Here is a 13,222-nt window from a genome sequence, read left to right on the forward strand (position 1 = left end):
GTTCTTCTGTGGTATTTGTTCTGAAATGTCTCAGTGTACACATTAAAATTCATAGCATAAACAACTGTTTAATTAGAGGATAAACTGTTTAAATTTATAGGGAAAAAATAGTATTTGTGAGACAGGCTGATAACAAATGAAATGAATCCAAATATATCCTGTCTGGGTTTGTATTTGCTCCATACATTGATGAAGTGGAATATAAATCTCAGTATATACAGGGTTCAGCTTCAGATCCCTCACTGCAAGAAGGACATTGAGGTCCTCGAGCAGGTCCAGAGAAGAGCAGCAAAGCTGGAGAACAGGTCTGGTGAGGAGCAGCTGAGGGAATTGGGATTGTTTAGTCTGGTGAATAAGAGGCTAAAGGGAGACCTAGCTCTAACTTCCTGTAAGGAGGTTGGAATAAGGTGGGTGTTTGTCTGTTGTCCCAGCTTACAACAATTAAGATGAGAAGAAACAGCCTCAAGTTTCAGTACTGGAGGTTTAGGTTGGATATTAGGAAAAATGTCTTTCCTGAAAGGGTTGTCAAGCCCTGGACCATGCTACCAGTACCCATGGTGGAGTACCTATCCCTGGAGGGGTTTAAAAGCTGTGTAGATGTGGTGCTGAAGAACATGGTTCAGTGATGGATTTGGTAGTACTGGGATAATGGTTGGACTTGATGATCTTAGAGGTTTTTTCCAACCTAAATGATTCTGTGGTTCCATATTTTTGTCCAGATCTAGACTACTGATGTGTAGGAGAAGGGTGTTTTCAGATAGCTATAGGCAGAAGAAATACAAATCCTATGTTTGCATTATTGGTTTCATGGAAATATGTTGTGATTGTGGCATCCTTTTTAGAGTTTGTTGGGGGTTTATTTTGTTTTATTGTGGTTTAGCTTAAAAGCCTCTGAGACCAGCTAGCTCTGCCTTTGTTCTTTACTTAAAGCCAGAAGTGTGTTGTAAATAGTCTGGATTCCTCATCCGAGCTTAATACGCCGTTATCTAACAGGATGCACTAAGTGTTCTGCCCCAACTGCGGAACTCATCAGGCAAATGGAAAGATTAGCCCTGAAATCACGCTTCCAACTTTTATTTCCTCACAATCAATACACAAGTAAAGCACGTTGGATTTATAATGATATTGAGATTGACTGCTTAAATCCTTGTTAAAGTTCAAAGCTGGAAACAGCTTGTGTGTACGAGCAATCCACAATAGAGTTCCTAAGTAGGGGTTTGTGATAAATAAGTGAAATTGGGTTTGACTGAAATGGCCCATCAGGCCCATATGGGTTTAACAGGAAGATTTCAAGCTCAAAAAAAAAAGGCAGAAATTTGGAGAAGCATCAAGCATTGGTTTCACAGCACCTGAGATTGCTTTGTGGAGTCTGTCTTCTGGGAGACATAAAGACAAGCTGCTCATTAAAAATGAGCGGCACCAGGGAGAATGATGGAGTTTCAAGTACACTTGGGTTCTTTTAGCTCAAAAAGTTCAAAGGTGAAGGATCATATTGGTAGATGAAAAGAGTGCTGCCAGGTGTCTCAGTGAAATCTCTTTGTATAAACAGGTTATTAGAGCACATTTTTGACAACAGGAGAAAATCAAAGCAAACCAAAACTAAATATAATGTCCTGATTTGAGCTAGAGCAGAGTAAGTTGTGGTCAGTGATTGGATTTCTCATCTCAGTCCCTTCTCAGTGATGCCACTTCATGAAGTTCAGGGCATGTTTGCACAGCCAGTGGCTGCTTCTAGCTGTGAGAATGCTGATGGGGAGAGCAGAAGGATTCGCAGCCAGTGTCTGTCATTCATCTAGTGGCCAGCCCCAACCACTGACACCAAAAAGAAAAATGTCCTGATAATTGGGTGAAATTATAGTTAATTTATCAGCTGGCAGAACTGGATTTGATGAAACATGTTGTCTTCAGTCCTGCTGTCTGGTAACTTGATCATCAGTTTTAATTGTCTACAGAAACTGTGGAAGATGGGGGAGAAATGATTCTTGGAGCACATTTTGAAGACATTTTATGCTGTCATGGAAATCCAGCCATGGTGCCCCAAAGTCTGTTGTGGGCCCATCATCTTAGAGCTTATTTTGACCTATTCCAAGATTTTGAACTGTTTTACATTGTTGCATTTGCTGACTTTATAGAAACATTGTGATACTGGGCTTTCAATCAGAATTAGTGTTCTTGATGTAATCTGTGCTGATGAGAGACACAGTTATATTAGTTAAATTGCAATTTAAAATATCAAAAGTTTTGGTTACTCTGTGTTCAAAACCTATAAAAAATAAGGATCAAACTGACAAAAATCTGTAAAGGTTTTGGTTATTTTGGTTGCTATGTCTCTGTTACAAGGAGAGGCTGAAAGAGCTGGGGCTGTTGAGCCTGGAGAGCAGCAGCCTGAGAGTGGATCGTTTCAATGCTCAACAAGAACTAAATGGTGAAGGTCAAGAGGATGTAGTCAGACACTTCTCTGCAGTGCCTGGAGACAGGGCAAGAGGCAACGGGCACAAACTGGAACCCAGGAGGTTCCATCTGAAGATGAAGAGGAACTTCTCTGCTGTGAGCTTGCTGGAGTCCTGGACCAGGCTGCCCAGAGAGGTTGTGAATTCTCCTTCTCTGGAGAGATTCTAAACACGCCCTAGCTCCATCTGAATTGTAAACTGGCGTAGTAAATATCTTGAAGCAACATAGTCTTTTGTCCTAGTCTTGTAGTATGAAATTCTGGTAAATATGGAAAGCTGGTTTGTTTAGTGAAAACTTTTGTGAGTCTTGGTACAGCCATAGACAAAAGAGGAGGGGCAACTTAATGTGTGGCTTGTTCTTGACCTCATTTGTGTGCCTTCATTCATGTCCACCCCTTACAACATCTTTATGGAGAAGGTGGGGTGTGTGTAACTGAATGACACAACATGAATAAGGCTGAAGATTTTTATCACTTTGTGAGGTGAAGGGCTTGCAGTGTTGGTGGCAGGAAAGGTGTCGCTATCTTTGCTCATGCTGGATTTTCCGTAAGACTTAGAATGGATGCTGCATGAAAAGGTTTGTCCTCATGACAAACTGAAATTCCAGTGCAGTGTTTCCTGAATGGATGGTTGAGCAATTATGTGGTATGGGATCATAATCATGGTCTCTGTGATGGCATCTTAGTTTACTTTTAAATGGACTGAAGCACAGGCATCATCAGACCATTTCTTATGATGGATTTTGGCTACAAGGCATTGTTTCAATCCCTTCATCCCAGCTGGGGGGAGTGAGGAGGGTGGGGAGAGGAGAGGGTGAAAGGCTGAATGTCCCTACCATGTTTTTTCCCTTCCTTGTGAACTGCATTTTCTTTATGCAGATTCTCCAGTATATTCATTTCTTTCTTGGATGCCATCTGGGGAGTTTGATGTTGCTCAAATGCCTTCCACTGCTCTCCTCTCCCCTGGACAAATCTTTCTGGAACAGCTCTCCTGTGCTGTATTTTGGTGAAATATAAGATGTTAAGGTACTCAAGTGAGGTGAAATGAAAAGGAGTAAGCAGTTTTTAGGATAATCAATTAAAAAACCCCACAACTCTAGTTAATGTTTCACTGAACTGAAGTTACTGAATGCAGACAGCTGTCCTCTTTCCTCTTGTTGAGGATCAAAACATTCACTTCTCTCCCTCCTAAACACCATATGAAGAGATTAATGGTGAGTGATTCCTGAACTTGCCTTTGTGAAGGCAGCACTTTATCTAAGGAAGCTATTTAGGATTTTGCCTCTAGGCTCTGATATCTACAGGAGCAAATGAAACTGGGAAGAAAAATAAATTAATGAGTAATTTGGGTCACAGGAACCCCCCATGAGTGCTTCAGGCTTGAGGCAGAGTAGCTGGAAACTGCCCGGCAGAAAAGAGCCCTGGAGTGTTGGTGGACAGCTGTCTGGGTATGAACCAGGTGGCCAAGAAGGCCAACAGCATCTGGCCCAGTATCAGCAGTACTGTGGCTAGCAGGATCAGGGAAGTGATTGCCTCCCTGTACTCAGCACTGGTGAGGCCACACCTTGAAAAGTGGGTTCAGTTTTGAGGTTCCCATTAAAAGAAGGACATTGAGGTGCTGGAGCATTTCCAGAGGAGGGCAACAAAACTGATGAAGGGTCTGGAGAAGAGTTTTCTAAGGAGTAGCTGAGGGAATGGGATTGTTTACTCTGAAGAGAAGGAGGCTTGGGGAAGACATCGTCACCCTCTACAACTATCTGAAAAAAGGCTCAAGTCAGTGGGGGTTGGGCTCTTCTCCCAGGTAACAAGCAACAGGACAAGAAAGACCTCAAGGTGCAGCATGGGAGGTTTAGGTAGGACATTAGAAAAAGGTTCTTTACTGAGAGAGTGGTTAAACCCTGGAACAGGCTGCCTGGGGAAATGGTGGAGTGCCTATCCCTGGAGATATTTAAAACCCATGTAGATGTGGTGCTGTGGGACATGGTTTAGTGGTGATCTGGCAATGCTGCATTAACAGTTGGACTTGGTGTTATTAAAGGTCTCTTTGAACCAAAAAATGATTCTATGATTCTATTTATTATGTTTAGATATTTTCTTATTAACTCCAGCTGCATGTGCTTGGGCATGCTTTGGTGATAGCTGTCCTTGGAGAGCTAACAGGAGAAGTGAAGGTAAAATTGCAATAAAACCCAAGTGAGGATAGACACATTATCCATAATAATTAAATTAATAAGAGCAGCTTCTGTTACCAACATAAGAAATCACAAACAGCTGTTGAGTGGAAAAGAGCTACTTATGGTGGGTGTTTGCTCCCTTGGCTGACAGAAGGTGAAGGGCTGCAGAATGACCTCATTTCTCTCTACCTGAAAGGAGGCTGTAGTGAGGTGGGGGTTGGTCTCTTCCCCCTAGTATTGGGGAATGAGAGGGAACGGTCTGAAATCGTGCCAGGGAAGGTTTAAGTTGGACATTAGGAAAATTAGATGTTAGGAGTGGTCAGTCATTAGAACAGGTTGCCCGGGGAGGTGGTGGAGTTATTGTCTCTGGAGGTGTTCAAGAAATGTGTGGACGTGGTGCTTCAGGATGTGACTTACTGGCCATGGTGGTCTTAGGTCAATGACTGGACTTAATGATCTTAGAGGTCTTTTCCAGCTGAAACAATTTTATGATTCTGTGATTCAAGTGACTGCTGGGTGGTTAGTGTATGGTTGATGTATGGGCCAGGAGGTAAACTGCTTTCTCTGCCAGCCAAGATGACTGAATTTTTTTCACACATATAATAAAAGGCTTTTGTGCACTCCTGGGTGGTAGCTATAAAAATAAATTAAGTGAATCCTTCAATATAAACTATATAAAAGATGTGTTCAGTTGCCTTTTTGTTTTTCTCAGGAGGCTTATTCCACTGCCAGGATATCTTTTGAATTTTTAATTCTGTTTTAAGTATGTGAGAAGAAGATCCTTCTGTGGGTTATTTGTAGGTCAAAGCTTTATGTTGAAATGTTTTAGGCAGTTTATACAAAAGACTTCTGCATTTTGAAGCAGGGTTTTGTCATGCATTTGTGATAAACAAGATAGAAAACATCTGGGAAATCTGCCTTTGAGGTTGCTCTTTTCTCCCAGGCAACCAGCACCAGAACAAGAGGACACAGTCTCAAGCTGCACCAGGGGAGGTTTAGGCTGGATATTAGGAAGAAATTCTTCATAGAGAGAGTGATTGCCCATTGGAGTGGGCTGCCTGGGGAGGTGGTGGAGTCACCATCACTGAAGGTGTTTAGGAAGAGACTGGGTGGGGTGCTTGGTTGCATGGTTTAGTTGATTAGAGATTGTTGGATGATAGGTTGGACTCGATGATCTCAAAGGTCTTTTCCAACCTGGTCTATCCTATCCTATCCTATCCTATCCTATCCTATCCTATCCTATCCTATCCTATCCTATCCTATCCTATCCTATCCTATCCTATCCTATCCTATCCTATCCTATCCTATTTTTATCATAGTTTTGACCATGATAGATTGAGTCTGCTCTGAAATGCACATACATCACCTGTCTCCCTTTTGCCACTAGTGTGCCCAGTGTGCCCATATAAAGCTTGTTGATTTTTCTCATAATTTTACCTTTTCCCCCAGGGCTTTGCGCTAAAGTCCAGTAACCCAAATTCAGAGTTTTTCCTCAGTATCTATTAGGCGAGTACCATGTTTTAGAACAATTTTATTTGCCCAAATGTGGGCTGGTTTCCAAGGAAAGCTCAAGCTGACAGGTCTGTCTTCCACAAAACACAGCTTCATTACAGTGTCCCCTGTCGCCAAAAGGGAAATGTTTGTAGAGACATTTGTGTAGATTCTGTTTCTGTCAGGTAAGAGGAAGGGGAACAGAGAGAACAATTGTAAATGTTTTATGAACATTCAGTGAGCTTTTGAAGTCTGAGAAATAGCATCTTTAAATGTGTATCCCAAACAATTATTTTCTGTGTTCTGTCACCACCTGTGACATTGCTGGAAATGGGGCTATGAATTTGGCACTCTCTGGCATCCTCATGCCACCTTTTAAACATATGTTCACAGAATCGTAGAATCCCAGCATCCCAGCGTGGTGTGGGTTGGAAGTGACCCCTAGAGATCACATTGTCTAAGCCCCTGCTAAAGCAGGATCACCCACAGTAGGTTGCACAGGATCAAAATGTCCAGACCATTTTGGAATCTCTCCAGAGAAGGAGACTCCACAACCTCTCTGGGCAGCCTGCTGCATGTCTCTGACACCCTCAAAGAAGTTTTAACTCACATTCAGGTGGAACCTTCTGGGTTCCAGTTTGTGCCCATTGCCCCTCGTCCTGTGACTGGGCACCACTGAAAAGAGTCTGTCCCCATTGTCTTGCACTTTAGCTCCTGCTGAGCATTGATAAGATCCCCTCTCAGGCTGCTCTCCTCTAGGCTAAACAGCCCCAGGTCCCTCAGCATTTCCTCCTCACAGAGATGCTGCAGTCCCTTCAACATCTTTGTAGCTTCCACTGGACTCTCTCCAGTAGTTCCCTGTCTTGAACTGGGAATCAGAGAGCTGGACAAAGTATTGTAGATGTGGCATGGTTTGGGCACGAGAAGAAGGTGAGGAGAACCTCTCCCAGCCTGCTTCAAATAAAACATCACACATGTTAGGATAAATACAGTGTGTTCTTTATCCCCTTTACTTTAAATAGTTGCTTTCATCTTAAAATCTGTTCTTTGTTTAAGCTCACATGTTTTTTGAGATCCAAAGAGGTTTAACTAAATAAAAATAGAAGTCCACAAAGGAGGGCTGCATTCAGGCAGTGACATATTTGCATTGAACTGGATTCCGATGGTTAAATAGATAATTGCAGTTGAAAGACTCATAGGTTCCAATAATTGTGTTGCATCCTGTGAATTTGTCAATTCAATTCCTCTCAGGAATCCAAAAACATCTATAAAATGCAGCAGAAGCCAAAGAATCTTGATAAGATATGTGTCTCCTGATTTACTTATAAATATTTCAGTTGGTGCAGAATTGATCCCTTACAATGCAGTTTGTGTGTTTAAAGTGATTAAACTGTATAGCAGTCAATGTGTGTTTTGATTGTTATTAGAAAGTCTGATAGCAAAAAATGGGCAGATTCTCTCAAGTGGGTGAGCTGATTACCAATATTTGCCCATGTTTCAAAACAGTGAAGTTATAAGAGATGATAAAGACAACAAATAATTATTCAGATTTTACCATTTCTTCATCATATCCTATGTAGACGATTTTTTATCAAGTGGAAATCTTCTACAGTAATAGTTTCATAGGTTGAAAGCAGAGAAAGTGCTGCAGAAGGCAGCTTGAGCAGCTCAATATATACTAAATAGTTACCACAGGACAGAGAGTTGGTTCTTGCCCTCTAATCAACTCTTTTGAGACTCCACCTGGAGTACTGCATCCAGTTCTGGTGCCCCCAACTTAAGAAGCAAATTGAACTGTTGAGCAGGTCCAGAGGAGGGCCATGAAGATAATCAGATGGCTGGAGCCCTCCCTATATGCACAGACTACAAGAATTAGGGCTGTTCAGCTTGGAGAAAAGAAGGCTTAAGGGAGACCTTAAGGCTGCCTTCTAGTACCTGAAGGGGACCTCCAAGAAAGATGGGGAGAGATATTTTACAAAGGCTTCTGGTGACAAGATGAGGGGGAATGGCTTTAAGCTCAAGAAGCTAGATTTAGAATGGATATTAAGAAGAAATTCTTTATGATAAGGGTGTTGAGATGTTGGCCCAGTTTGCCCAGGGAGGTGGTAGAAGCACCATCCCTGGAAATGTTCCAGCTCAGGTTGTTTGGGATTTTGAACAATCTGATCTGGTTGAAGGTGTGCCTGCTGAGTGGAGGGAAGAGTGGACTAGAAGACCTTTAAAGGTTCTTTCCATCCTAAAGCATTCCATGAAGAAATGAAATTATTTCATGTACAAATAATTTCTCTTGATGATTTCATGCTTTTGAAGTTCTTCTCATGCACCTCAACTGTACACTGGGACTCACATTAGGAAGGCTGGACTTCAGTGAGGCAAAACTTGTCAGATATAATCACAGGATTGTCATCCAGTTCCAACCACCCTGCCACGGGCAGAGGCACCTCACACTAGATCAGGTTGCCCACAGCTGCATTCAGCCTGGCCTTAAAAACCTCCAGGGATGGGGCTGCTACCATCTCCCTGGGCAACCTGTTCCAGTGTCTCACCACCCTCATGGTGAAGAACTTCTTGCTAATGTCTACTCTAAATCTCCTCTCCTGTAGTTTGGGTCTGTTCCCCTTAGTCCTATCACTACCTGACATCCTAAATAGTCCCTCCCCAGCTTTCTCGTAAGCCCTCTTGTCATAATGGAAGGCCACAATAAGGTCTCCTTGGAGCCTTTTCTTCTCCAGACTGAACAGCCCCAACTCTCTCTATCTGTCTCCACAGGAGAGATGCTCCAACCTTCTGCTCATCCCGGTGGCCCCTCTCTGGACACATTTCAGCACATTTATATCTTTCTTGCAATAGGGGTTCCAGAGCTGGACATAGTACTCCAGATGGGGTCTCACAAGATCAGTGTAGAGGAAGAGAACCACCTCTCTCTACCTGCTTCTATTCTACTTTCTGATAAGATTTTTTGTAACACCATTTACACCATACCAAGAAAAATGAGTTGTGGTTGTTAGAGGTTTTTTTTCCTTTCTTTTTCTTTTTAAACTAAATTTTGTCTGTCTCTTATTTTAATGCAGCTTGGCAAGGCTCAGCCTGCTGTGCCTATGGCCAGATAGGAAGGATGATGAATAGCCCTGGAGTTGAGCTTTGTTTGAACAGCTGCAGAATTCACTTTAATATGGACTGAAATCTCCGTGACAAGGTTTATATTTGTTTTCCTGAATAGGAAAGATGTCATTCTGCACTGGAGGGAAACATCAAAGAAAAACAGGAGTTTTGTAACCCTGTGTTGTTCTCCTGCTACAAGAGAATGGTGTAAAAAAGCAGAAGCAGCATCCTCAAAGCAAAGAGAAAAGCAAAGTTTCTCTGGGTTTTTATGATAACACAAGATTCCATTCTTCTGAATTCCTGACAACAAATTTTCCCCTGTCCCAGCTTGGGATCCTTTCTAAATTACTTAGAGAAGAATGGAGGAAAGAGAGGTCATAGTATTATTTTATTTTATAGAATTTGAAGCTTTTTGAGGCAGATGTGATGCATCATACCAGAGGTGCTGATCCCACCAACATAAAAAACTGCTACCTGTTTGCATACCTCAAACATCTAGTTCTTCCCTTACTGGGAAGAAAAAAAAACCAAGAGGCATGACTGGGGCATGGAAGTATTTGTTTTTTGTGAAGAATATTAATCATTCCATCTTTGGAAGTACTGAGATCTTGTATTTTTTGCTGGCTTGGTTTTGATACATCCAGATGGTTGTGTTATAGGGCAGAATTTATCTGCAAATCTACATATGACCTTGACAAGGAGGTCAAGGGAGGTTCTCTTCCTCTTCTACTCTGCCCTACTCAGTCCATGTCTGGAATATTCTGTCTAGTTCTGGGCTGAGACAGGGAACTACTGCAGAAGGTCCAGTAGAGAGCTCTAAAGATGCTGAGGGGGTGGGAGTATCTCTGTAAGGAGGAAAGGCTGAGAGACCTGGGGCTGTTTTAACCTGGAATAGAGCAGCTGAGATAACATCTTCTCAATGCTCAGCAATATCTGAAGGGCAGTTGTGCAGGGTGCAAGAGGATGGGGCCAGACTCTTTCCAGTGTTGCCCAGTCACAGAACAAGAGACAATGAGCACAGACTGGAATCCAGGAGATTCCATCTGAACATGAGGAGAAACTTATTTGCTGTGAGGCTGCTGGAGCCCTGGAGCAGTCTGCCCAGAGTGGTTGTGGAGAATCCTTCTTTGAAGAGATTCCAAACCCACCTGGGTATTGTGATCCTGACCAAGCTGCTGTGGGCGACCCTGCTTTAGTAGGGAGTTTGGGCTAGATGACCTACAGGGGTCCCTTCTACCCTCCAACATGTTGGAATTCTGTGATTGTACCCTTGGGACTTTGTTTTGATGACAAGAGGGAAATGTTAATTAATAAATGCAGAATCATTTGGTTTAAAAGACCTGTTAAAACTCCCCAGCCTACACTGAGTCATGCAGCTGTTGTTAGGATTAGAGATTCAGAGCCTGTTACCTGCCCTCCTGGCTGAATTTCTCACTTTGTGTTTCTGTGACAGGTTCCTGTACATTTGATGAGCCACTCAGTTCCTGTGGCTACAGTCAGTCTGATGATGATGATCTCAACTGGGACCAGGTGAACACACCGATAAAGCCCTCCTCATCTCAAGGGATGCCATCAGGTTGGTCTTCAATTTTGCTTTCTTTTTGACATTAGCTTAGGTCCTTTTTAGCATTCCTGACATTATACCATTAAAATGCTGCATTTACTGTGCTTAAAAGACAATTTTGATACTATTATTTAATGTACTTTGTGCACTGCATGGGGTTGGACCTCATTTCAGGCCAGCAGCCCTTGTACTCTGCTGAGCTAAAGATATATTTATAGAATTGTGGAATCACAGAAGGGCTTGGATTGGAAGGAACATTAAAGATCACCTAGTTCCAACACCCCTGGAAAAGACACAGACACCTTCCACTAGATCAGGTTGCTCAAGGCCCTGTCCAACCTGGCCTTGAACAGCTCCAAGGAGGGGGCATCCACAGCCTCCCTTGGCAACCTGTTTCAGTGTCTCACAACCCTCGCTGTACAGAATTTCTTCCTACTATCCACTTAAGATCCACTTCTTAAGCTTAAATCCACTCTCCCTCATTCTATCACTACCAGCCCTTGTTAAAAGTCTCTCCCTAGCTTTCTTGTAAGCCCCCTTCAGGTACTGGAAGACTACTATAAGGTCTCTTTGGATCCTTCTCTTCTCCAGGCTGAACAGCCCCTGTCATCACAGGGAAGGTGCTCCAGCCCTCTGATCATATTCTACCACTACAGTCATTCCTTTACCACTTCAGCCTCATAGATACATAAACTTTATCCATTGGTTATTATTTTTTATTTTTATTTTTATTTATTTTTTAAATCTTGGCATATTAAGAGTTTCTCTTCCCCTGTGCACTGATTTCCATCCCCTGAGGGGATGATTACCCACAGCCCACCTCAGCATCTTCTTCAGCTTTTATAGACTAAGCCTCCAGTAACTATTGTCACCTAAAAGTAGCCAAAACAAAAAGAACACTTCATAAATCCACTGGTTGGAGCATCATAGAACTTTTGGGAAAAGTACAGTCTAGGTAAGATTGCCCAGCAGCTGTCCAGCTCAACTGAGCCTCTGAATTTAGTATAAATACATCCAGAACACTTAAAAGCATTGAAAATGGATGCCCTGGTGTTCCACATCCATTTAATATAGTTCTTTAAAGCACCTGTCATGTACTTTGACATCTGTGTAAATTGTCTTTAATAGTTGGTTGTCTCATGACAATGTTCCTCCCTTATTTTTAGGTAAGGAAAGTAGGAGACAAGTATAGGAATCTTCAGAAGTCAAAAACTTCTTCTCCAAAAGGGTTGTCAAGCCCTGGAGCAGGCTGCCCAGGGAAGTGCTGGAGTTACCATCCCCAGAGGGAGTTCAAAGCCACATAAATGTGGTGCTGAGGGACATGGTTTAGTGATGACCTGGCAGTGTTGGATTAACAGTTGGACCTGATGATCTAAAAGGTCTCTTCCAACCAAAACACTTCTGTGAGTCTATGAACTGAAGTGCTTTCTCCTTCATCGCTCTGATTCCTCTGGCAGAGGTAGGACTCCCAGCTTGAAGCTGAGCATTCATTTTGCTTGAGTCATGGCACTTGGATCATCATACTGGACTGAGTTCATCATCCCAGATAAAGGAGGTTCTTGCAAATTCCTTTTCAAACTGGCTTCTGTCCAGTAGTCTTGGCACACACCACTAAAAATTTTCTGGACTGTTTCATTAGTGCTTAATATTGTTTCTTAAGTTGGAGCACACACACATAGTTTATCAGTCATCTTGGCTTGCAGTAGAAGATATACATTCCTTTTCTCCACCATGCCACTGGAAATTCTCTTTCTCTTCCAAATTTCATTCATTACTCTCCCCAGTTGGGTTTTGTGAAAGCAATTATTATGTTTTCCAGTCTTGGCAGACAGGAGAGGTTCAAATCTATGTTCTTTCCTGTGATGACCACAGGCTTGAGGATGTTCTGGCCTGTTTTGGTTTCCCAGGGGCAAGAGTCCAGACTAGGGACTGGTATTTTTATGGAAGCAAAATGATATCTGTGTAACTTTATTTATCAGATGTCATACAAGTCATTTCTTATTTGTCTTCCTGCCTGTTTTATCAGCAGACCAAAACAAAGTTCTGGTGATCAAGTGAAAAAGGTATTATATATGGTAATAAATTGTATTTAGAGTTTAGGGAGTTTGATTTCTGCCCATAAAGGAAGTGAAATATGCTTTGGGAGTCTTGGGTCAGAAGATGAACGAGTTAGTCTGGGGAGGGCTGCGGATATTGGTGCCTTAAAAGGTCAAAAACCCCTTTGAGAGGGAATGAAATGCTTACTTTTTGCAAATCAGATGCTGTGTGTCTAAGGGCATGCTTCAGTCGAGTGGGATCTAATATTTCCTCATAATTTAATCGAGACATTATTTTCCTGTACTTGTTCAAAACATCTTCTTAATGATTTTAATTAGTTTTTGGGGCAGCCTTGGCCCAGAGTGTTCCATGATACACTTCAAAAACTGATTTCAAGTAGTTTGT

The 13,222-nt window shown here is 42.3% G+C and overlaps 1 protein-coding gene across 1 annotated transcript in view; it reads left to right on the forward strand.

The window, feature by feature from the left end:
- The window catches only part of LOC137456940 (receptor-type tyrosine-protein phosphatase mu-like), a 463,121-nt gene that overhangs the window by 111,708 nt on the left and 338,191 nt on the right, over positions 1–13,222 (forward strand). Inside the window, exon 2 of the mRNA XM_068168616.1 lies at positions 10,670–10,792. Coding sequence (XP_068024717.1) covers positions 10,670–10,792 — 123 coding nt within the window. The remainder of the gene's footprint in view (positions 1–10,669; positions 10,793–13,222) is intronic.

This window comes from Melanerpes formicivorus, unplaced genomic scaffold (assembly GCF_026170545.1).
Source record: "Melanerpes formicivorus ecotype bairdi unplaced genomic scaffold, bMelFor1.0.p_v2 SCAF_143, whole genome shotgun sequence".
Lineage (NCBI taxonomy): Eukaryota > Metazoa > Chordata > Aves > Piciformes > Picidae > Melanerpes > Melanerpes formicivorus.